Source organism: Lepidochelys olivacea (genome assembly GCF_965140295.1).
Source record: "Lepidochelys olivacea isolate rLepOli2 genome assembly, chromosome: 2".
NCBI classification, from domain to species: Eukaryota; Metazoa; Chordata; order Testudines; family Cheloniidae; genus Lepidochelys; species Lepidochelys olivacea.
The window spans coordinates 192,118,710-192,145,094 of NC_140412.1; the positions used below are offsets into that span (position 1 = coordinate 192,118,710).

A 26,385-nucleotide genomic window follows, 5' to 3' on the forward strand; every position below is an offset into this window, starting at 1 on the left:
GCCATTAACTTGATGGATAATTTATGAAATTTACAAGGAATTGGTTTAGTAGATTAAATTAAAGAAAACTTTGGGTGAAGGAAAGGGTTTAAAGATGTTTTGGATGTTTTCACTGAAGTTGGCGCATGGTTGTGCGAAAGGACCATTCATCTGCAAGCAGATCGGATCACTTTCAGTTCAGAAGAAACCCAAATGATTGGTTGTGAGTAGAGCTTTGGTCCACCGAAAACTATATGTGAATGTAACACAAATTCACTTAGTTTTGGCCATTCCCTCCCTCCTCCCCCCAGATTTAGGCACCATTTACCAAATGCAGAAGGTTGTTTCTCCCTTTATAGGCTTTAGCTCAGTGGTTAGTGCACTCGTCTTTTTCAATCCCGTCGGTAGGGATTTGAACTTGGGTCTCTCCTACATGGTAGAAGAGTATCCCAACCCCTCAGTTACAGGATAGCCTGGGGTGGCTTTTTCTCACTCTCTCCTGTAGAAGGTGTTTCACTTACTTGAATATTCATTGGGCCAGAGAAAGAGCATTAGAATGACTCTGTATCCCAGTGGTTAGGACACTCCCCTTAGAGGTGAGAGACACAAATCTTTTCATGTCACTGCTCCAAGAACTATTTAATTATTTATACACAGTGGAAGAGCTTTAGCAGGAGAGACTGAGAGAGTCCTACACCAGGATATCCCATAACCCAGTGGTTAGGGCCCTCTCCTGCAGTATGGGACTCCCATCTTCAAATTCCTTGTCCACGTCAGGCAAAGGGTGAGGGAGTCTAACCTGGGTCTCCCACATCCTGGGTGAATGCCTGACCCAGGCATTCACTGGGCAAAAGTTTATAAGGAAGGCTTCTCCAGCTCTTCCTCCTTTCGCTGCTACCATTTTGTGGATCAAGGCCTTTCATTTACTTTGCTTTCATGTTAAAAACAGTCTAGAAACTAAACAATTTTGACAACTTTTTTCAAATTGCTGATTTTTTAATTTTTATTTTATTTTAAATTTTTGGATTTGGTTTGGGTCAAACCGTTTGTGTTTTTTCACAACTGCCAGTGAATCAAAAAAAAAAAAAAAAAAAAGCAGTTATTCGCCCAGCTCTAGTTGTGAGTTTCTCTACTTCGAACATTAGGTCAAATTCATGTCATTGAACTGACTGACAGCCTCAGAGATGGAGCCTTTTGCCACTATGTGAGTCATTTGAATTCAGATCCCTTTGGCAGTGAGTTGAGACTGAAAGTTACTGCAATCTAAAGACTGCTTGATAGCCTGTGTGAAGAGATTTGGTGGTCTCTCTCTGTGCAGTGATTAGGGGACAGTGTGCATAAAATGGGTTGCACCATCATTCTTTGGCAATCTAAGCCAGTGGTTCTCAACCAGGTATACATATACCCTGGGGGTACACACAGGCCTTCCAGGGGGTACATCAACTCTTCTAGATATTTGCCTAGTTTTACAATAGGCTACATAAAATGCATTAGCGAAGTTAGTACAAACTAAAATTTCATACAGACAACGACTTGTTTACATTGCTCTGTATGCTATACGCTGAAATGTAAATACAATATTTATAGTCCGATTGATTTATTTTCTAATTATATGATGAAAATGAGAAAGTCAGCAATTTTTCAGTAACAGTGTGCTGTGATACTTTTGTATTTTTATGTCTGATATTGTAAGCAAATAGTTTTTAAGTGAGGTGAAACTTGGGGGTATGCAAGACACATCTGACTCCTGAAAGGGGTACAGTAGTCTGGAAAGGTCGAGAGCCACTGGTCTAAGCAAAGAGATCCCAAGAATGAAATGGATGAGGAGACTGAGCCTCTCTCCTCTAGTGGTGGTAGGACCCGACTGGACTCTCTGTAGTACTGCAAGGTATATTGGCAGGGCCATGTGAGGATACTGCAGTGGTGCAACTGTTTGATAAATAAATGAATTAATTCAATGATTTTTATCTCCAGAGCTGTTAATCTGGCACCTTTCATGAGCACAAATCATTCAGAGCATTAAAATAAATCTGTGTTACCACAGACTCCTTGTCATGGTTCAGGGCAGCTGCACTTGTGTTCCCCCTCTGTGGTCCAGAAAGGGCACCCACTCTTAGGCTTCTGGCTCCCAGCCATCACCTCTCTTGGACAGAGACACGCACTTCTCTCACGCCTGATTGGGATATTTCCAGGCTGCACAGCTCCCTGCCTACGCCGTGAATTCTCCAGAAAGGCATACTACCTAAACAGGCCTGCTTTGCATTCTCCTCAGAAGCTTTGAACAGCGTAATTGCCCACAGCTGTAAGGTACCACACAGCTTTTTTCCTAAGCAAGCACAAGTATGCGTAAGGTGAAAGCATTACAGAGAAAACACATTAAAGCAATAAAAGAACCTACACACATGCTAATAAGCATACCAAAGATAACCCAAACCCCAAAAGGGTTTTTTCTATGGCTACAAATTCATAACATCGTTTGCTCAGAACCAGAACCCTCAATTGCTGCTTTATACAGTTTGGGCCTTTGATCTTGGGAACAGGTGATCAGCAAACAATGGGCTTCTCCTCGGGGCAGAGCTTCAAAAGGTTGGGTCCAGAGATGAGAATTTGCATTCCCCTCCTCCCAAGTATTTCCTAGGAAACACACTCAACTACAAGTTCACTTTGTCTGGCATATCATTTAAAAGACTCCTTAAAAACTCATACCACTTCCCAGGGTTTATGTTAGTCAGGTCTCCTCCCTACACGTTACATACAATCCCTCAATCATATGTAAACATTTGCATTTTTAATACAATGAACTCCTAAAATACTTAAACTTAAATCAGTAAGGTTTGTCCAGGATATTGCAAGAAATTGCCACGTCTGTCACACTCCTCACTTTTTTTATTCTTCATGCTTTTGATTTACTGTACTCTTTTCATGTCTTTATTGATTGCCACTTCTTGAGCTATTATGGCATTTTCTCTCTGGGAGCTTAAGCAAGCATTTGCCTTTTTGCCCATTACTGATGTTGTTCACCAAGGATTAGACAAAGGAACCCATCTCTCTTCCCTAAGAGATAGAATCTGTCACTTCTGTTGTCGAATGAGTGACTGGCATGTCCATGTCTACCTCATTTTCGAACTGGTTCCTTTAATCTTACAGAATTATTCGTTTTTTTCGGGACTAGGACAAAGTGTGTGGAAAATAGAAATTGTTCCATTGCTTGCAGTGTAACCAATAATGCAGCAGAATGAAAAGCAGCAAAAACTACTTCTAAGATTAGAAACCAGGTACTGTATTTGTAGGTGTGAGTAAAGTACTTTCTGAGCACTCTTATGAAGACACAGCAATACGTTTTGATCTGATAGAGTTTCTTGCACAATTTTAGGGAATGGGGCAGAGGCATGAGCATCCCTCAGATACTCTCAGTATGTGATTTACTAGTGAGAAAAACATGAATACATTTTATATATTACTCTCCAAGAGCCTGATTCTCCCAGCCCCTACTCATAAAAGTAATTCCAAATGAATACCTTTAAAAGCTTTCCTCTTTCCCCCACCCATTTAATTTTTCTTTGTGACTTTGCTGCTTTGCAAATGATAAGCTGATAGCACTGGATACTGTAATCCTTTAACTATCTACAGAACAGTTGGTCTAGGTAGCAGTAGTGTAGGTTACTTCATACTTCACCAATATTCTCAGTGTGGTCTGAAGGGACTACTTCTGGGATGCCCGATCTCTAGGTTTCATCACGCTCTCCAAGTATGAATTTTATTATGCATCTTTATAGCCCATGGCCTCTCTGCTGAGATCAGGTGTTTAATTTTGCCAATTGGTGTGTGTGTGTGAGTGAGTGTGTGTGTGTGTGTGAGAGAGAGAGAGAGTTAAAAGTTACACAGTGGTTGGTGAAGAGCAGCAGTCAGTATTGTTCTTGTTATCTTTGTTACATGAGAGCACAACGTTAGGAAGAAAGGGGTAAAGGTGATAACATATCCATTAGACTCAGTCCCCCTTCCTTTTATTCTTTAAAAAAGCCTATGAATATAAAGCCACCCAGTGAAGTAACAAAGTTCAAGGTTAAAGGAACACTGCAAAGATAAAAATGATATCTTTTTGAAAGTCCTGACCAGTGGATAGAAAAGCAACTTCATCCTGGGTGTAGTTCCATTAACGACAATGGAGTTGCAGTGAAGATGTATATAGGGTATAGACCTTAATTTACTTTTCACTGTGCTGTTTGTTAATTTGTTGCATTTCATTCAGCATGCACTGCTCTCTTTCACTCACTGTGTCTAGTCAATTTCATGTTCTCCTGCATTTCTGAGTTTGACTACTGAGAGCACTGTGACTCCTCACAGGTGCAATGCATCTCTCTCTATCGTTACGTTGTCCCCCTGTCTCCTTTCCTGTATCTGTTTATTCACTCATTGAATATTGCCTAGAACTTATACTGTGAGCTCTCTGGTACTGGGTTTGCATTATTTCTTAAAACTACACCTAGTTCAATGGTGGCCTAAGTGTTTTTTGGAAACTGTCTTATAAAACCAGAAACAATATATAGTAATGTGTCGTCTTTGGGTTTCCAAGAATATAGGAAATTTCTTAAATCTACCTCACTCCTGTTTTCACATGAGAACGCTGCTATTAACATTAGGGGGTCGCACACTTTGTAGCTTGTATAGGCCTAACTTATTGCACTCGCCAAAGGCTCCTTTCATCCCTCCGTTCTCCCCCAGAAGCTCCCTGTGTGTCACACACCCATCCCCCTCGAGTTAAGGGACTCCATGCAGCTCCAGTCTCCCCATGTCAGGGAATCCTGTGTGCCCTCCGTTCCCTCTGTCTCCCATTCATGAGCCCCCCCATCTCTTCCCTGTGCCGGTGGCTCTTTGTGCACCCTCATTCCTACGTCCCCTTATGCCCTACAGTACACTCTTCTGCCCCAGTGGTAGGGGCTCTGTGTATCCCCATTCCCACCTTCCCCCATACCAGGGTCCCCAAATGTCCCCCACCTACCGGAGTTCTACGTGATCCCATTCTCCTCATACCAGGATATGATTGGACGTGACATTCAAAAGTTATGTTACAAAAGACAGTCCGACAGACAGACAGAGAAATGCCATTGAGTTGCATGTAAAGCCTCACAAGCTCAGCCAATTAGCTTATTAAACCTTTTTTTAAAATAAAAGCCAAGCACATTTTGTATCTAAACTACTGTCGCTTTCAATTTGGTTCATGTTGGAGCCCATTACTAACAGAGTAAGAAGTCAGTGAGACAAATTCTCTTACTTTTTGGGGGGTTTTTTTTTGGCAGGTTGACAGGACAGAAGTGATTCGAACCTGTATAAATCCAATCTTCTCCAAGTTATTCACAGTGGACTTCTACTTTGAAGAGGTTCAGCGGCTACGGTTTGAAGTCCATGACATTAGCAGCAACCACAATGGACTGAAAGACGCAGATTTTCTTGGTGGCATGGAATGCACTCTTGGACAAGTAGGTGTCTCCCTCCTTTTCCCCCCCTACCCTCTTCTGTTAGTATCAGTACTAAATATATTGCTTTGCTGAAAGACCCATTGATTTTATCACATCTGATGAATTTCACTCATTCTCCTTCACCACTTTGGTGCTTTATACTGGACTAATACAGAGAGGCATTGTTGATTTGAACCTTCTTCAGGTGCACCTGGGACATACAAGGCTACGACGCTTGATCCAGTTAAGTTAAGGGCCCTCTTCTGCCACACTTACACTGAGCAGTACTGCATTGCTCAAGTAGCCTCATTAAAATTAGCGAAATTGCTTTGGGAGTAAGTTATTAATCATATGAGTACATGGCACATACAGCAAAGACTTAGGAACCTACTTAACTTTGCTCACATGGGTGAGTAAATGGGACTGCTAGCTTTCTTGTAGTAAAGTAGGTGGGAAAATGTTGTCAGAATTGGGGCCAACATGAGTCAGGGTGGCAGAATCAGGTCCCAACTGAGCAATGCATATGTGTGACAGTGCATGCTTATGTAAAAAGAGACACAAGCAGCCTGTGGCAGGGTTTCTTTCTAAATGGCGGGCTTTTTGCTCTGAAGGGTTGAGGTATATCGGATCCCGGCTTTATTCCTGATAAGAGTACTAAGGACGGTCTTAGACTTGTTAAGTCACCATGCACCAGCTGAGCTGAATGTAAATGAACATTTTGTGGTTAGGAGTAACATATCCTACACTGCGAGCTGGCAAGGAGCTTTGTGAAGCTCTGGTTTGGATTACACTTCCACTTAAACTTGTAACAGGAACTTTATTGCTTTCCACAGAAGAAGCAGCTGCTTTCACTACCCTCCCCACCCCAGGAATTCCTCCCTGTCCTCCTTGTTGTTGTTCAGGAAAAGCAGAAGCAATTGAAGATTACTGTCAGGAAGCTTGAATCACAGAGGCATCCTTTGAATCTCAAGGATGCTAGAAGGAATGGTTTGTCAGGAAAATCCAAATGATTACCTGAAGAAGAGCTCTGTGTAAGCACCAAAGCTTCTCTCTTTCCCCAACAGAAGTTGGTCAAATAAAAGATATGACCTCACCCACCTTGTCTCTGATTACAGGCAGTTTTATCTACAAGCACCATCAGTAAGACTACGATTTTGTCGCGGAATCCATGACTTCCAAAGACCTCTGTGACTTCAGCCCTGGCAGCTGGGAACTGCAGGGTCCCGCTGCCTCCTGCAGTGGCACGGAGCTGTGAGGTACTCCTGTCGCATGAGGCAGCGGGCCCCCAAGCTCTGAGCCACCATGGACAGCGGGGGTACCTTGCAACTTCCAGCTGCCGTGGGCCAGGGGGATCCCCGCAGCTCCCTGCCCATGATAGTGGGGCAGGTGGACCCCCACAGCTCCCACCGCTGAGGGGTGGGAAGGGGGACACTGGAATTCTGAGTCCCCTCAGGTGGTGGGGGCCCCGGACCTCCCAATCACCTGGCAGCTGCCTAGCCCCTTCCCATTATATCACAGATATTTTTAGTCAAAGTTAGGGACAGATCACAGGCTTCTGTGAATTTTTCTTTATTGCCCGTGACCTGTCCATGACTTTGACTAAAAATATCCATGACAAAATCTTAGCCTTAACCATCTGCAATGTGCTGGAGGTGACTCTCAGGAGCCCCTTGATAAAAATCCACCACCAAACTCGAGGGAGGATTGGGTTGATTTCCCTGCTTTGGATACTGCTATATCATCCCTGCCAAACATGACTTCTTTTGTGGGAGTCATAAAAAATACTTCTGAAAGAGCATATGTGTTTCTTTTCGAACGGTCAAGACTACACCAAGTGGCAGGAACTTTCAAAATGGGCACAATGGGACAGCTAAATCTGTTAGAATTTACAGTAGCCTTGTGGCTGCTCTAAATTATACTGGGGTTGTTTTGGTCCCAGGATCAGAAAAGAGGAGCCACCTCCCTTCTTCCCCCCTTCTCCTCAGCTGCACAGCACAGCGGAGTATTTGGCCCTATAAATGTTTGCCAAGATATAAAAGAAAGGTTCCAGAGGAAGGAAAGGTTTCTCATTGGTTTTATAAAACAAATATGTATAGATTTGTAGTTTGGGGAGATTAACAGGGATGATGGGTAATTAGGATCTTTAAATGCACGATAAACCATGTTCTTTTTGGCAGTGCTTTTGAGGGCATTTTGTGGCTTCAGTCAAAGAAAAGGAGCTGTTTATAGAGAGGAAAAAGAAATATAGAAAATGATGTATTACATTTTTTTTTCTTTCTTAACTGGTTTTAAAATGCAAAAACCTCATTGCTGCCGCCATTCGCAAAAACATGCCCTTATAATGATTCTGCCTCTATAAATAACACACAGCTGGCTTGGTTGTGGTGTAATTTTACTGTTAATGGTAACCAAGAAAAAAAAATAATAACTTGGAATCTGACCACAGAAATGTAGCCTTGAAGTTTCTGATAACATAGCTGGGCTGTTTGTGTTTTTAAATTTTGCATAATTCATCAACTCTTTTACAAATATGATATTAGCAGTGGAATTGATACTCAAATGGAGCTAAATATGAGACTAGGATTGAAAATCTTGCAACAGGGATTCTACATACCCCATTTACTCCAGCACTTAGCAGTTTTCTGTAATTACTGTATTTTGTAGGATGATAATGGGGTGGCTGCTGTTCTTCAGCTAACTTAGACATGAATTTGTTGCTACACTGCAATTTAAGGGGTGCATAAAACATTATGATTTTTTGTGCCTGTCTATCAATTCAGTTTCTTTCCCATCACAAATAGGAGATGTTATATGAAACATAGGATAGGCTTTGGGTTCTTATACGTAGTCTAAAAGACTTAAGTTTTTTTCATAAATGTGCCATGTTTCATTCTTTTGTTCCAGGTAGAGTTTGACCAAAAAGAAATTAACCATTACCTGAATCTGTGTTAGGTTATCTTTTATATGTGCACTAAACCTGCACTTTTTTTATATGTGCACTAAACCTGTAATACTCCCTTCGAAAAGCAAGATCTATAGGAATCATGTTAGTCAAAGATGATAGATGATGATTTAGCTCATTTGGGAAGGCAACACACTACTTGCTCTAACCAGACAAAAGTGGGTATCTCTTTCTTCAGAGATACTCAGAAACTTCTAAGCCTGCAACCAATGATTAATTTGTAATGAAAGGTGCCAGGGCTCAAGCAATTAGGTGTTGGGGCCCAAGCAATGTTTTTACATTCATAACTGATGCAGCAAGCCTAAACGTGCCAGGGCTATGAACTCCCAAGCCTAGAGTGCTGGGGCTCAGCCCTGGCAAGCCATGGCACTAATTAAGCACTGCCTGCAACCATATTACCATCAGATGTGATCTTGTCACATGTCATATACCAAAAGCAATGTTGGGCCTTGGACGGAAGACTTGGACAATCCAAGTACTTCAGGAAGTGAGGCTGGTAGCATTCTTCTTCGTGATTCAGCACTGAACCAATATCCCCACACAGTGATGAGGGCAATGAGATGCAGCCTGTTAGGCTCTGATCACTTAGAATCATGAATGATCCCACTGAACTTTTAACAGAAGTAGGAGTGTTAGTTCCAATGTGCTGACAAGATCATTCTGCCTGCCTACAGGTGAATCTCTCAAGTAGTAACATATTGGCATGGAATCATTATTTGTAGCTGGAAGGCTAAGTGTTGATACATTCAGCGTACCTTTCAGATTACTAGGCTATTTGTAGGCAAATATAAGAAAGACCAACAGGTTGCTGTGTGCAATTAGGGAAAAGTCAGTATGCTAAATAGAGACATTTACTTCAAAGTTTTTTTTTTCTCCCCACTCTTAACAGTAGCCCTTTCAAATAAAACAGCAGCAGTCTTCCTGATGGTTACAGGTTTAAAAAATAATATTTAAAATCTTTTCTGCCTTCAGAGGCAACAGCATATCTGATCTGAGCTGTTCAGCCAGGCTCTCCACTCTGAAATGGCCTTTCAATGTCATGTTTTTTCTTCACTTCCACTTATATTCCATGCAAAAATTAGTGGCACATTAATACAATGCTACATTGCGAGATAAAGCTTTAAAAGTTAGGAAATTCTAAAGGTTAATGTTAAAAGGTCAAGTTGAATTCTGCCTATTTGTTAACATTGCCTTAAAATATGCCCTCTCTTTAGATCCCCTAATATATAAAAGATCATACAAACGGAAATTTCTTATACAGCTTACATATGTGGGATGTATTGTGCTGTACTACACCAGTTAAGTTTTCCAGCAAATATTACTTCATTTCTAAGGGCTTGTCTACAAGGCAAGTTATTGCACAGCAAGCTGGGGTGTGAATCTACAGCGCACTAGCTTGCTGTGTAGTTACATCCCGTGTGGGTGCTGATACAGCACAGCAAAAGTCCCAGAGTGTGGCTGAGCACTGCTGCTTTGAAGTAGCCGTTGAACGCTGAGCCGCATTCTGGAACTTTCACTGTGCTGTAGCAGGGCCCTCACAGGACCTTACTGCGCGGAAAACTGGTGCACTGTAGTTTCACACCCTGGCTTGCCATGTAGACAAGCCCTAAGTTTAATGTGCAAAACTAACATTTAGTAATAGAACTCTGTCAGTTGCAAAAGTCACTACAGACAAACAGATGCCAGTTCCTGTCAAGATTTTACACTGTGCTGTAGTGAGAATCCCAAGATATTTTCAATAAATGAATCTTGAAGAAGAAACATATTCATAATTTTTATAGGTTGCTTTTTGCAGCAATGCACAAACCCTGACGCATGAAAGCATGAAAGTTCCTTGATTTAGAGCCCATTTTGAGCTTGTTTAAGAATAGAACCCATAACACCAAACAAGCCAAATTTGATGTTTCTAGCTCCAGTCCAAGTTTTAGTTACCTGAGTGCAAAATTTCTAATCGGAATGTATTTCTAATCAGAATTTAAACATATAGCTGAACTTTCTGGACTAAAGCTTTCCAGAATAATTCAGGGTTGGGAGGAGACCAATGCAGCAGGTTCTGCCTGGGTCTGCAGTCAGCCCTAGTGAGGGAGGAACAGTGCTGCTAGAGCGAGAGAGGATGTCATCTGGCTCCATAGTTGTCGCCAGAGCAGAACAGGTTCCTGCTGGTCAGGACAAGGGGCAGAGCTTAGGGGCTCCTCTGGGTTCTGCTTCTACCCTCTGGTATTTCTGTCTGACTGAGGTGAAAGAAATTGGTACTACTTTCCCAATCACCACTCACCAATGCGACCAGAATGAAACATCACTCTCAGTGGATCTTCATATGATTGTCCTTCTCCTGTCTCACTGCTTCGTTAAGCAGTGAAATGATTAGTAATGTTAACAATTAAATTATCATCTTTGGGCATCTGTGTTAACTCTCCAGTTAGGCAGAGCACATCTCTCAATTTCAGGCAATTGTTTCAGGCTTTCTGTTAACTCAGGCAGATATCTTTGCATCAGTTACACTTGGTTCAGATTGTGAAAGTGTTCTCCATAACCATAAGGACAATACATATTTTTTTTCAAATGCAAGCTGAGATACCAGAGAAAGATTTCAGGCTTTAAAAAGAAGTGCCACTTCAAACTCACCCACCATGATTTGTCCCAGTTGAAGCCCTGCTCTACTCTCAGCAGTGGCTGTATTTTTCACATCTCTGCTGCCACTTGATTGCTCAAAGTAACTATGCTCATATGTGCATGTAATGTTCTTAATTAGAGCTCAGTGAATAATGGAGTTTTCAGTTCTCTGGCAATTCTGAAAAAATTGGTGTGTGTGGCAGGGGGAGAAATCATTCAGAGATTAACAGAAATTGAATTTTTTCAAAATTTATGGCAAATCGAAAAGTTAAAAAAAAAATTGTTTCGGGCCAAACCAAACTTTTTATTCTCCCCAAACCAAAAAGTTTTGGTTTGATTTTGAGCATTTTTAAACATTTTCAAATTTTTAAAAGATAAAAATGAAGGGAATTTTTAAACAAAAAGTCATTTTGAACTGAAAAATTTAATTTTGAAAAAAAAACAAAAACCTTTTGCTGAAACAATTTGGCAGGGTTGATATGAATTCATGAAATGTTTTGGAGTCACCGAATCTGCATTTTTTGCCAAAACATTTCAGTCAAAACATTTGCCCAGCTCTATTCTTAATGTTTATGAACTAATGAAGTTGGTATAGAAAAACTCCCAGATAGCTCTCTGGTTTCATGACCCATCACAACCAGCCCTCCACAGGCATAACTGTTTTCAGGATTAGGCCCTAAGCTTGTCCCCAGAAAACTGGGTAGTTTAAGTACAGAAATGTTAAATAAAGAAAGAAAGAAAATAAACTATTGCACTTTATCACTTTGCCTTTTGTCGTAGCGAGCAGCATCCCCGGAGAACAGCTACAGCTGCCGTCAAGCAGATGTTTGCGTCCCTGTATGGCATGAATCTGAGCAAATATTATTTTGGAATGTAGTACCCCCCCCGACCCCCGTACTTCCCCCACCACACACACACATTTTATTAAGGATCATGCTACTTGATAATAATTGTCACTACTTCACATATACTTTTAATACTATTTGTCATTAACAGGATTATGCACTTGAAGATAATTAATCCACTTTCAGCCACTGCTCTCAAGTTGGAAAAAGGCTAAAAGATCCATGATTATACCTGAATTAATTTAAATTCTATTTAATAGAAATAGTCTGTGTAAGAATAGTGGAGAAATAGACTGAAGACTACTCTTATGCTGCAAAAGACATAGGACCAGATTTTTAAGGGTATTTAGGCATCTAAAAATGAAGATAGGCGCTTGCCTATATATTTAGGCACCTAAATACCACTAAAAATCTGGCCTGTGCTCTCTTCAGAATGAAGTAATTGAATTCATTAATGGGCTGAATAATGTACTTTGTGGGACGTGAATGCCATTTTATTCCTGCTGGCTCAGAGTGCTGTAAAATTATCCCATGCAGCAATCTTGTTAGCTTTCTTCTACTAACTGTTTAAAATCCTTCTGTAATCCTTAGGGGGCCTAGTTTAGTCATTCTTTTGTATTGTAGTGTTCCACATGATCTTTCAAGTTATATTGTTTCCAGTATGGCATGAAACTCAGAGGCTTATGTTATCGGAATACTTTTCACAGTTCTTGACGCTTTGGTTTACATATTGCATCTTTTATATGAATGACTGCATTGATCTTTGAAAAATTAATGAATTAAAACTGCTTTTCCCAAAGAGCTAGAGGCCCACACACTAAATGAATTTCAAACCATTTTATAATATTGATAAACCCTTTCAAACAATATCATTGGGTCCTGTTATGTTATGGTTGTTGGCACTGATTTTTTCCCCCTCAATATCCTGTTCTGACTGGCTGGCTGCTGTCATTGTTTAAAATCAATAGCAAATAGGAAAAAGCCTTAATTCATCTCTAAACATGCTGTGGACTGATCAGTACTATAGGCTTCAAATCCAATCTTGAAGTCTGGAAGTTGCATGTGTTATGGAGAACGTAATCCATAAAGTGGGGCTGGATACAGCAGCAGTGGAGAGAGAGGGTTGACAATAATGTAATGGGGAGAGGTCTACAGAGTGTGAACGTGAGTAGGTCAGTTCTTTTAAATCTTATCTTAATGAACCATTGTTCCAAATATGGGTGAAACATCAACAACCCTCAGCATTTTAACGGGGGGGGGAAGGGCATTGTGTGTGTTAGGGGGCTTATTCCTTCACCCACTTACTTCCCTGGTCCTTCTCGCATGAACAGAGAGCAACAATACCCAAAGTCCAAAGGTGCAAACAATTCGATGTTTATTGGGGTGAACTTCCAGCAAGAATGATTCCAGTTTCCTTCCTTAGTGTCCCCCTTCCCAGCTCTGACACCACAGAGCCTTACACCTGTGTCCCTGTTCCCATTCCTGCCCTTAGCCAAACATGATTCCAATTTCCCCACCCCCATTCCCTGTTCCCATTTCCCCCCTTAGCCAAACATGATTCCAATTTCCCCACCCCCATTCCCTGTTCCCATTTCCCCCCTTAGCCAAACATGATTCCAATTTCCCCACCCCCATTCCCTGTTCCCATTTCCCCCCTTAGCAAAACATGATTCCAATTTCCCCACCCCCGTTCCCTGTTCCCATTTCCCCCCTTAGCAAAACATGATTCCAATTTCCCCACCCCCGTTCCCTGTTCCCATTTCCACCTCTGCGCACACCCACACCCACTCACTTCCTGACTGACTGCAGACTATATAGTAAAACTTGAGTTCTGCTTAGCTATACCTTAACCAATCATTTTACTGAAATTTAACTAACCAATCCCAACATATTGTAACATGATTGTGTATCCAATTATATCCCACCACCTTAATTAGTTTACACCCAGCAAAATTAATTTTACAGCAGACAGGAACAATCACAGAACCAGACAGAGATTATACAGACAAACAATGGGGAAATGGGGTATACTTGATTTTCCTACACATTGTGAGCGGAGTGGTCACTTTGGATAAGCTATTACCAGCTGGAGAGTGAGTTTGTGTGTGTGGTTTTTGGAGGGGGGTGGGGGGGGCGAGAAAACCTGGATTTGTGCTGGAAATGGCCCACCTTGATTATCATACACATTTTAAAGAGAGTGGTCACTTTGGATGGTCTATTACCAGCAGGAGAGTGAGTTTGTGTGTGTGTGGGGGGGAGGGTGAGAAAACCTGGATTTGTGCTGGAAATGGCCCAACTTGATGATCACTTTAGATAAGCTATTACCAGCAGGAGAGTGGGGTGGGAGGAGGTATTGTTTCATGGTCTCTGTGTATATAATGTCTTCTGCAGTTTCCACAGTATGCATCCGATGAAGTGAGCTGTAGTTCACGAAAGCTCATGCTCAAATAAATTGGTTAGTCTCTAAGGTGCCACAAGTACTCCTTTTCTTTTTGCGAATACAGACTAACACCGCTGTTACTCTGAAACAGAAATGAGGATTTCACATCCCAGCTATTGATAAGTGAGTTCTTGCCAGACAGGATGCTATCAAACTAAGTTTCCTTGTACATCTTCTAGGCACTTCCCTTTCTCTGGAGGATTGTATTCCTAACAGCCCAATAGCACCTTATTTCAATGTGACTAGTTTGGAATGTGAGGATGTGACCGGTCGCTTCCCAGCTTATGGCTGCCTCTGTTGCTAAGCCAAAGATTTTAGCCTAAGCACAGGGCCTCAGACTGTCACAGTAAGAGAAGGACCTTACACTGGCAGACTGTGATTTTGATTCTTTCTTTTATACCTATAACGAGCTAAGTGATAAGAATACACCTAAATTCTTAGAGTGTAGGCCTTTACAGACAGGCCTGGATATCTATATCCTAACAGTGTGTGTCTACAATAAAATTAAATGTGGTAAGGGGTGAAATAGTGAAAGTAAACCTCTACCCCGATATAATGCTGTGCTCAGGAGCCAAAAAATCTTACCGCGTTAGAGGTGAAACCGCATTACATTGAACTTGCTTTGATCCACTGGAGAGCCCCCCTTACCCCACCCCCCCCGCCGAGCACTGCTTTACCGCGTTGTATCAGAATTCGTGTTATATTGGGTCGCGTTATATCGGGGTAGAGGTGTATGCTATTACTTTAACTGCTAAGCAGGACGTGTGCATGTATACACACACACACACACCAGTGTAGACATAGTATAAAGGTGCTTTCTACAGGTATTGCTATTGTTCATCTAAGAAAGAGATAAGTCAGGGGTCTGGACATTCCACAGCTACTAAATTATTTTTTGTTTTTACTGTGGTTCTCTCATGAGCTTTAGCTGACACACTAGATTACCAGTCTAGCCTTTGAACCTCCAGATACCAGAGTTCATATCCTGGCATATGTCACAAATGAAAATGATCTTGGACATTTATCCCAGTCAATTTTGTGCACATCTTAAAACCACTTCTACCACTACACTGCTTGGCAGCTTGGCATGCTTGGTAATTGCTTGTCAAAAAAGGACCAAAGCTCACGTAACAGATATTGTAGGTTAATTCTGATGTACAGTGCCAGAGCTTTTTATGGGAAGTTGGCACTATACACAATCATTGCCAATGCCATAGATCTTCACTGTCATAACTTCTATATTCCCCACAGGTTTTTTTTGAAAAAACAAAAACAAAACAAAACAGGCAGAGCAAGCTTTCATACCATTTTAAACTGGAGCTGGGATCAAAGTGCAAAATATGGATCCAGATTTAATCACCTCAAGATCCAGAGTTTTAGTTTGGGCGCATCTCTCTCCTTAACACATTGGGCCAGATTTTGAGCTCAGGTACAGCAATGCAAGCCCAGAGTGTCTTCAAAGGAGTCTTTTCAGTGTAACCGATCTTAGAATTTGGCCTTAATGTTAAAGATCTTGAAATCCGGATGAAGCTACTTTCTAATTTGCGTATATTTGAATATGCATAATATCATTACGTGTCTGGTGTTTTTTTCTTTAAATGGAACATTGGTTTTTTTCTACTCTATTTCCAGTTCTCAGTACAATATCAGGGACCTCATGAAAATGTATTTAAAATCTGCTGGGAAATACAGGGTCCAATCAGCCCCCCAATATCTGTTCTGTAGAAAGAGAAAATTTTTCACTTTCTGTGCCACTTCTTCACATCGCTGTTGCCGAAACACCTTTTCCCCTAAAGTTTTCAATTGTGAATTGCTGAAGTAGGAGTCAAACCAAAGACGTCTAACAAACAAAAGACTTTTGATAAATGCCTTGCCTTTGGCCATATTGCAAGTTCAACCATCTCTTTGTAACTCTGAACTTAAACAGCTGCTTCCTATGTTCATGTGTTCCAGTTGGCTGAAACTTGCTTGCTTGCAGCCAGAATAACTAACGTTTTTTATGGTTCTGTTGGGGAAGTAATGTTACATCTATAGATAAGCAATAAATGTGATTCATAATTGATGGCAGCTTCAAAAAAAAAAAAAAAGCCCTTCCAGCCCCTAACAGCTACTTTTTTAGCATGCAAACAAAAAGGGCAATTTACTGCTTGTAAAAATTGATTTTTTTGTCAATTATTTAAATGACAGCCTGCAAATCTTAATTGTTAATTACTATTTGAGGTGATGATGCAGGCGTAGAGCTGCCAGATGGATCCATTTTACCGGCCACTTGATTAACAACGTGTGGGTGTTCACACACGAATACACATATTTACATATGCAGAGTGTTTGCTGCGGCAAAATGACACTAATAGCTTAGAGAGCTGGTCTAATTAAAATGAGCTAATAATAGGAACGTCAAAATAAATTCCATTCACTGTATTTTGATGCATGTAGCTGCCACACAAGTGAAGACCCCAGAGTTTCAAGCTACTTTATGTGCAGTGCATCTTGGTACTTTGAACAACTCACAAAGAAGTGAAAGGAAGGCTAGAAGTTGAAATGGGGTGAATAGTTCCGGGCAAAAATGCTGGAATTACTAATGGAGGCTGGGTGAGGATAACTGAGCAACTCCAGGTGAGTAGGTGGAGGGTGATTGTTTTCCATCCAAGTTCTATCATACGTTAGAGATTAATGTAGTACATCTAAAAGACTAAAAAGCATATTGGAAGGAGGAATTATTCTGACTAATAGTATTTTGCTCTCCTGCTTCAGAAGATACTTTCCCTTTCTTCCATTATGCACAGAGCCCATCACTTTATAATACTTTGGACGTCTGTAGTGCTTAACACCTGAGGATCTCTGACAGGTCTTTGAAAAAAGTTAATTAAACTCATAGGAGATCGGTGATTTTTACTTGAACCCATTTGACTGATGGGTAGGCTGAGACGCAGATGTGTGTCGATTGGATAATCTTTGGAAGAGTCAAGAGTAGAACACAAGAGTCCGAGTGCACTACTTAATTCCTGCCTCTACACAGCAGTCTCATCTGCAGTATTTGTGGCCATTGAACAAAACTCTTACATGCAATGAATTAGTTAAACTATATATATATTTTTTAAAAGAGTTAATGGCATCAGCTTCTTCCTTGGACCCCACTTCTTAAAGTGAAACTAAGCATGCTCTGGCTGCGCCCGTACCAAAGGCTGCTGTTATCACTGTTAAAGCAGTTGTGTTACCTCGGCTGTGCCCCACATCACTGGGTCACTGTCCAGCGAATTGCATCAGAAAGAACAGCATTGTCTTTGTGCTAGTTGCCTGTGTGAGATTGAGATATGTGATTCTGCAAAGCAAAACATGGGTGCCATTTTTCAGTCCTCCTTATCCACTGCAGAGACTGCTCAAAGTCTGCTTCCCACTGAGATAATGAAAAACAGGATCAAACTTGTGCAGGTTGCCATTGTACTTTTCAGTATGTTATTCTTTAAGTTAGTATACTGTGTGATAATTAAAGCTGTTATGATAATTACTGTAACTAATTTAGCATATTGTTCAAATCCATACAAATTTCCAGAACATCAGCTGAGCAGGCATAAACCCCTCCTTTTCCTTTATGGTCTCTTCAGTGGGTAATTGTTGTTTTTCACTTGCTTTGCATAAGAGTGACTTTTGTCTCCATTTCTAGGTTACTGCACTTTAAAGGTCACGGAGTGTGCATCTGGGCCATAATGTCTTAAAAATGTGTTGTACAAAATGGGAAACGATTGTTTTTAACACCAAAACCATGCTCTGTTTTGCATGTTTTGTGCATATTTGATAGTAGGTTGTAAATTCTTTGGGATGGGAACCTTCTCTCTGTCTTGTGTTTGTACGGCACCTAACACAATGGCTTTCTGAACAAATAATGGGGCTCCTAAGAACCACTGCAATGCAAATAATTGATGATAACACTTTCTCTTAATTAGTGTTATCTATACCTGACTACTGTATTTTCCACTCCATGCATCTGATGAAGTGGGTTTTAGCCCACAAAAGCTTGTGCCCAAATAAATGTGTTAGTCTCTAAGGTGCCACAAGTACTCCTCGGTTTTTTTAGTGTATATCTAGTATTTCATAATTTTTTTACATGTTTCTAATGAAAACCATTTGTATAGAATCATATAATGGAAATGACCTAATAAATGAGGTCATTTACTACAGTCTATCACCACATCACTTGCTTATTGTGGGCTAGTGTAGGAATTTTCCCTACAATATATTTTTTCTCATACTTTTAATAGCCTAGTTTAAATGTCTCAAGGTTATGGAAATCGACTGGCTGTTGTAACGGAAAACATACAATTCATCATTATGCCTGGAATAATGTTTACGTGATGTACATTAGTCACCCACTAGAAGTGTCGGTGTGCTGTATAGAGCGCCAGACAAAGTGTGGTCCCCTGTGGAGACGAAGCTGGAACTCAGACTGTGATGCAGCCTGTTTATGTCTGAATTTAAAGTTGTTGGTTTTTAAAGAATGTGTAAAACAGACTGTCATGCCTCGTAGAAAGAGACTCAATGTTGTTGTAATTTTTGGTAGCTTAGTTGTGTTGAATTATTTTTCCTGTGTGGCCCCCTCAAGGATTGAAAATACTCCCTGGCAGTCTTAAGCTTCCATCTTGTTACTTAAACCCTTTTAAAAAGCCTACTTCTGCCCTGATGCCTCCCATCTGTCATTAGTTAAGCAAACGATGAGCTGCAGCTTCTGCTTTTCTGCTCAGCTGTGTTAATTCTACCCTATCCACCCACCCTTCCCCATCCCCTTTGTCCTCTGGTTGCATCCTGCCTGTCATGTCATGACTGTAAGCTCCCTGGGGCAGGGACTGTCGCTTTTGTTACCTATCTGTACAGTGCCTTGCCCAATGGGACTCTGATCCTTGATTAAGGTTCCCAGGTGCAAATATAAATAATTGCAATAACAAAAATCAAATCACAATCCATGTATTTACTACAGTTTCTAATTTTTTCCCTTTGTTTTGGTGTTGGCACAGATAGTTTCACAGAGGAAGCTCTCCAAATCCTTACTGAAACATGGGAACACAGCAGGGAAATCATCCATAACAGTAAGCCAGACTTAAATATATTTTCCCCATGCTTAAAGATATCTAATGTGACTACTTCTCCATAAAAGTTTCCTACTGAGTTGTTAGCATGATCCCAAACTGAAAAAATGTTTTAATCGTTCGATTTATTTGAATGTTTCTGAGGAAATAGCTGTAATCTACAAATGGCAAGAAAGTAATTTTTGTTTTTTTCAAGTGTCATCAAGTGCATTATTCAGATAAAGGTACAGAGCAAGAAAGCTTTACTATTTGATTGTTTCTAATCCATGCTTTACAGTCTTAAAAAATGTACTTAGGTCTGCTTTTTCTAACACTTATACATGTGCTTAGTTTTATACATCTGAGTAGCCCCATTGACTTCATTGTGCTGTGGGGTGAGTGTAGAGAAGCAACACCCCCAGGGGCAGGACCCAACTTCTGCTAGGGCCTCCCACCCCCTCCAGGGGCAGGACACAACTTTTCTTTGCCCCCAACCTATTTACTTGGTCATGATAGGCCATCAACATTTACAAATGGGTCCTGAGCCCAAAAAGGGTGAGACCACTGATGTAATGGGACTTAGTGTGAACGAGAATCAGGTCCATAATTCTCTTATGTGTTAACGCAGCTCCTAGGACATGGGAGTTCTGATACTTGTTGGGAACTCCATGTGCTGCTGTACTATGGATATTTAACAATATTTAAAATAATGAGCCCTGAGACTAGCGAGGTGAGGATTTGGACTACAACAGTGCAACTCCTGGTTTGAGAATCAATGTTGCCTGGTTGCTATAGCAAGTAATTGGAATCAGGATTTTCAAGATGAATTCCTCTCTCTGAAATGTCTAGCTGACTGACCTTGGACAAGTCAGTTAACCTCTCAATTCCTCAGTGTACTGGTAGAATACTTCCCTCTTCACTGGCCTCTTGTGAGGCTTAGCTGATTGACATTTCTGCTGCCGTTGGAGATCCTCAGAAAGGTGCTGCATAAGTGCAAAGCAATAGTAATATTTAAGAGTTCCCTTCAGAAACCTAGAATGACAACAAAATAAATAAGAAGGTTCATATTCTTAGCCTTTCTGCAGATAGTTTTGCTAACTACTTCTCTACCTGGGTATTGAAAATATTAACACAATTTTACTGTCAATAACATGGGCTAAGGCTTACATGTCCTGGCTCCTACTCAATGGTACTGTAAAGCAGATGGACTTTACTCAAATTAGAACAGTTGAACTCAAACAGAAATAATTGTTTGAAAACCTGGATGTCTCAACATGGTAAATCAAAGTGAAATATTTTTAATTCATTTTGGTCCCAGGATACATATGGAGCATCTGTGAAATAGGGAATTTACTAATGTTAATGTTGCAACTTGGTTTTAATGCACGACTCCTATTGAGTTACGTATTCTTCAGTGAATTGGAAAGGCTCATGTCCCAGATAGGTGTGCTATTATCTTTAGTATGGTGCTACCTTTAGAATTGTCTAATCAATATATTATTATTACATAATAATAAAATAATACAGCAGTGCTTTTTCAGCCACTCAAAGAGAGGTCTGTCAGTGCTCATAAATAGGGATTTGTAACTCAATTATAAAATATTGCTGAAGCTTAACATTTGGTGTACAAATCCTTATGTCCTAATGATGTGTCCTACCTACATGATCATTCCAGCCAGTAGTCTACCTGGAACAGAAATATCATCTAATGCATTATGGGGCAAATTTTCAGCAACTCAGCTCTCACTTACACATATAAAATGAATGTGTGTGTGTGCATGTGTGATTGTATTTTCATGTGTAATTAGGGGTTTGTGAGCACACATCCCTGCTTGTGAATTTTTTGTGTGACCAAATACCAGTTTTATATGACATACATTTTGTAGGCTAAAGTCAGCCTCCAGTTTTGTTCTGTTTTTTTTTTATTATTATTTGTCCCCAAAAGTCCCAGCAGATGCTGCTGAAACAGTTTGAGGCTTCAAGCAGCACTGTTGACTCCTGAGAATTGTACAGTAGAATAGTAGAAGCATCATGTTGTAGTACATTGATTATCACTCTGACCCAGGCAGTACCTAGCCGGTTTGAAGGATGTCATCGGTCACCCTACTAGTCCTCCAAGGTTTTGGAGTCTTATGGTTTGATACTGGGTGGGATACAGATACGGCTGCTGAATGTGTGGGCTACGGGCATGAATCTCTGTTTTGTGTTCTCTTTTGGGGAATGTCTTGTGGGAGCATTTTTGTGGGCAGAAAATTATTTTTCAATTGGAAAAAAACTGAAATGTCATTTTGCTTTTGGTGGCATTTTTAGGTACAATGCCCTAGCTCTATTTAAGGCCTGCTCTACATTTAAAAGTTTTACCAGCATACCTATGTCAGGCGTGTAAGTTTTTTCTGACATAACAATGCCAATAAAAGCCCAAGGCCATATTTACACTACAGACTTCTGCTGGCATGGCTGTGTCAGCCAGGGGTGTGATTTACCAGTGTAGCTTATTTCAGGGGGGCTGGAATAAATTATACCAGTGAAAGCACAGTTTTGCCCATATAAGCTACTAGAGTATACCAGTATAGCTATTGTAGACATGGCACTAGTATAGATGCAGTTACATCGGAGTAACTCTGCTTATACTGCCATACCTTATGTCAGCCAGGAGAACTGGCATAAACTATACCAGACTAGGCTTACATTACAAAGTTTTGCTGCCCATAGCGACATTGGTTAGGAATGTGAAAATATCACACACTTCTAGCTGATGTAGATATGGGTCAAACCTCTCCTCCTCACCCCTCTCCCACCCCACCCATTTGCAGAAGCAGCTTATACTAGCCAAAAGAGTCATTTTGCCAATAGAGCTTATGCTGTTTGGAGAGATGATTTAACTAAACTGGTTTAAGCTGCATCTCCAATATGGGTTTTGCTGGTATAGCTATACCAGCAAAGCCTTCATAGTATAGAATATCCCCCAGTATAAATGTCTTTATGCTGATATAGCTGCATCTCCACTATCGGGCTATACTATACTATACTATACTATACTATACTAGAAAACCCTCCTACTGCAGACAAGGCCTGAATTTCATGGTAATTAATTACAGGTAATTTCATTCCTTGTCTTTCTATTTATCATGGCAGGTTGCATAGAACTATCTTAAAAATTAACAACCTGTTTTATAAACATCTGCCACTCAGTTAGAGGCAAAATACTTTGCCAGAGGAAAGTGTACTGTTTCGACCTATTTTGATATCTCTGCTAGCTAGGTGTCTGGTTTCCTGGAAGATGACTGTCAGTTTCCAGCTGATAGACTCTATAGTCCACATGCTGGTAAATGCATGCTGAATGCATCCGATGAAGTGAGCTGTAGCTCACGAAAGCTTATGCTCAAATAAATTTGTTAGTCTCTAAGGTGCCACAAGTACTCCTTTTCTTTATGCTGGTAAATGGCATCTTTCCTAATTTTATTTTCTTTCATTATACATGCAAAACTCAAATGTAGCTTCTCATTTAGGTGATTGCTGAGGAATTATCTGGCAACGATGACTATGTTGAACTTTCATTCAGTGCACGGAAATTAGATGACAAGGTAAGCTGTTTGATATTAACCTTATTGAAAGATATAAGAATGCCTGCAAATATGATTTAATAAGATTTTCCCCCACAGCTATTTTTGTTGCTTCACGTTATTAAACACATCAGAGATTTCAGATCAATGCTCCCAATGAGGCTTTCCTCAAGTTGCAAAGTAATTAAAAAAACCTCAAGGGAATGTAATTAAAACCAAGACAATTTAATTATGCTGAGACCTCATTTATTTAAAATGCAACAGATCAGAAGTGCTAAGATAAGTGAGCTTTTTACAAGGAATCAAGATCTAATACTCAAAGTAGGCATTTTAACATAATGTTTGAATGCTCTACATCATCTTGGACAATATATATATATTTTTTATTCAGCAAAATGTATCTGAAATGTGAGAGAAAGATTCCTTCTTATGTGTTTGTCAAAGCCATCTCCAGTTCAATCAGGAATCTGTGCATAGACTAAAACCTACCTCTTCACTCATCTTTATCTCTCTTTGTTGCCCATTGTTATTAATTATACTTTACCTCGCTATGGCACCTTTATAGCACCCCAATAACTTTGCCTATAAGTCACAACCTTGAATATCCAAATGTAATAGGAGGCATTTAATTATTTAAGGTAGAAGAGGAAACGTCATTGTAATTAATGGATGTCATGGGGCCATGACCCTGTTTTGGATAACAGGGAATTTCAGATAATTGAAGATCAGATAATCACTCTTGTACTGATTCCCTATAACCACCATTAGAATGCAGATCCTTCTTGGCTATTACGCTGTTCCTAATTAGTAACGTATGTTAATACCACACAGTAGTTTGGGACTCAAAGAGCCTGATCCTGAAAATGCTTAAATGTGCACATGTAAGTTTGTGTATGTGAGTGGCTCAATTATATCAACAGGGGTAGAGTTATGTATGTGCACAGTGTTTGGAGGCTCAGACCGTAAGTGAGGAATAATAGCATATTAACTGAAAATGTAGGTAGACAGGATATCATCAACAGTGCTGGAGTTTGATTAGGACACAAGGGTTAATAGCATCCCTGTATTTAGCATCTTTAATGACCATAAATGATGATTCCCATCTGGAAGATGAATTATCCTCTCACTGGGAGTTGCTGGATCCTCAGTGAAAATCAGATCATTTATTTAGGTGCCAAAATGTGGATTTAAGAAACTAACTTTAGTCACTGCTTTTTAAAATCATTGTTACAACATTCACTTCAGCTGTCATTCATGCTGTTATGTCCACAAAAGAAAAAGGAAAGGTACAGCATAGCAGGTGTTTCAACTGTCCATTTCCTTCCCATGAGCGTACCACATAATCTGCTGAAAATAGCATTGAGAGGGTTGTGATTGTGGCTGTTATGAGTCCAGTTAAAAGGATTAATGCAAGCTATGCTTCAGCACTTGAGCTATAGTCACTTCACGGTAGTTTTAGAGAGTCTTTTAAGCACAGGGTATCTGTTTATGGAGCATATCTAAATTAGCAAAAGGCTTGTCTTCACTACCAGGGTAAGTCGACCTAAGTAACATTATTCTACCTATGTGAATAACGTAGCTGGAGTCGAAATAGCTTAGGTCGATTTACCCCGGTGTCTTCATTGCACTTTATCGATGGGAGACACTCTCCAGTCCACTTACCTTACTCTTCTCGGAGAGGTGGAGTACTGGGGTCGAGCGGAGAGCACTCTGCCATCGATTTAGCGGGTCTTCACTGGACTCACCGCTTGCAGCAGTGTTGATCTCCCGGTAGTGAAGACAAGCCCAAAGGGTCCTTATGTGGCACCTGCTCTTTTTGTTATCTTATGTTTGATCTGATGGATCAGTGAAGTAATAACTTTTTAATTAATAAAATTTCCTTGTGGACTGAATGGTCTAATCAAGGCTATCATTAAGTTATTTTAGCATATATTACTATATTCATAGGGCAGGGATTTTGTTATTTAAAAGTCAAATAGTTTTAGAAAATGTTACTTGCTGGTTTGTTTGGCGGGACGTCATTTAATTTGAACCATCTTTAGGAGGTGCAGGCTTTATATGACCGAGATGACTTAGTCAATATTCTGTAATGGAACCTTCCTAGCCATAGCAAACTGTTATGTAATATGCAACTATAGATATGCTTGATCTGATAATTCATGAAGGTTCATCCCATTAAGGTTCAGTTAGAGGCCTCTAAACTAACAGATCACTGACCAGATGGACTGATGTCACCTATAGAATACAGTACTTGTATGTACATTGTCAAGCCCTGTTTTAGAGCAAGATCATCTGTTCTCCTCCAGTCATGGGGATGGAGTTTTCCCCTCATGAAAAATGTTTGGAACCTACCTGAGAAACCTTGTGGAGCCCCTAGAATCCACAAGAGACCAGTGCTATCCACACAGAAGCCCTGTCCCTCCACACAGCTATGGCCACAGGCAGCCTCCTCATCTCTCAACAAAAGAAGTCTCCTGTGGAAATAATAACACTGTCCCAAGCTTCATTACTTATTCACGCTAAGCTTTATGGGGCTCGGAAGGGGATGATATATGTGTCCCAACCACAGCCCTGCCTCAGCCCACTCACTCCTCATCTGACCTGTCCAGTCCCCAGTCCCTTCTCCCGCGTGGCGCATCCTCAGCTGGGTGTGAGGGTAGGTGGAAAAATAGTGCCATGGAGATGGCTGAGCCCCTCTTTGGCATGAGAGAGGCAAAGCTCCACAGGTGAAGGGCTTCCTTCTTCAAGGGGACAATCCAGGACTCAGAGACGTATTACTGGCCTACAATATCCCATTCAAAATCAGACTGATGTGTTGGCTCAGAGATCCAGGTTCTGCTTGCTGGTAATAAGCCCACAACTACAAATATGTGTGACGCAGCTGATGAAGATAAAACTCAACAAATAATACAGTGGCCTCATTTTGCAAGTGTGATGGGAACCCCATGCATTCTGCAAGAGCCCTAAATAGTAAGGAACCACCAGACCATTCATAGAGCTATTCGCAAGATGGTGGTGCTGGTCCAGATGGGAAAACACCACCGCTAGTTTGGCTATTGCTCATTCGTGTTATGAGTATTTACTGCCCTTTTTAAAATGCCAAGTGTTGTTTTTCAAAAAAAAATCTACCTACTTTATAATAGAAATATGGGTTTGGCAGACAAAAATGGTCTGTTGCTAGTTTAATCACTGGTGAAGATTTTTTCATAAAGCTTCAGTGGCGATTGAGGATAATAGAATAAGTGAAACAAACTGTCAGTTTCTCTCCAGGGGAAAGGCTGTAGCATCTCAGGCAAAACTATAAAAAACCCACAGCTATCGAAGCTTGCCATAATTGAGCCAATAAAGGTTACATTTTTATAGTAGTACACGTTTGGAAGGTAGCACTACAATTTCATATTTTACTGAAACCCACGTAGCTCAGATAGCAGACCTTTGTTTCAAGAGATCTAATGGAAACTCTCCAC

General features: G+C 40.5%; 1 protein-coding gene across 3 annotated transcripts in view; it reads left to right on the forward strand.

Moving 5' to 3' along the window:
- Positions 1–26,385, forward strand: part of CPNE4 (copine 4) — a 333,548-nt gene that overhangs the window by 190,048 nt on the left and 117,115 nt on the right. For 2 of the 3 annotated variants that reach the window (XM_084619842.1, XM_084619841.1), the window contains 3 exons: positions 5,277–5,456; positions 19,305–19,376; positions 22,865–22,939. In XM_084619842.1, the coding sequence (XP_084475968.1) occupies positions 5,277–5,456; positions 19,305–19,376; positions 22,865–22,939 (327 nt within the window). The remainder of the gene's footprint in view (positions 1–5,276; positions 5,457–19,304; positions 19,377–22,864; positions 22,940–26,385) is intronic. The other variant, XM_084619843.1, reaches the window with a different exon arrangement.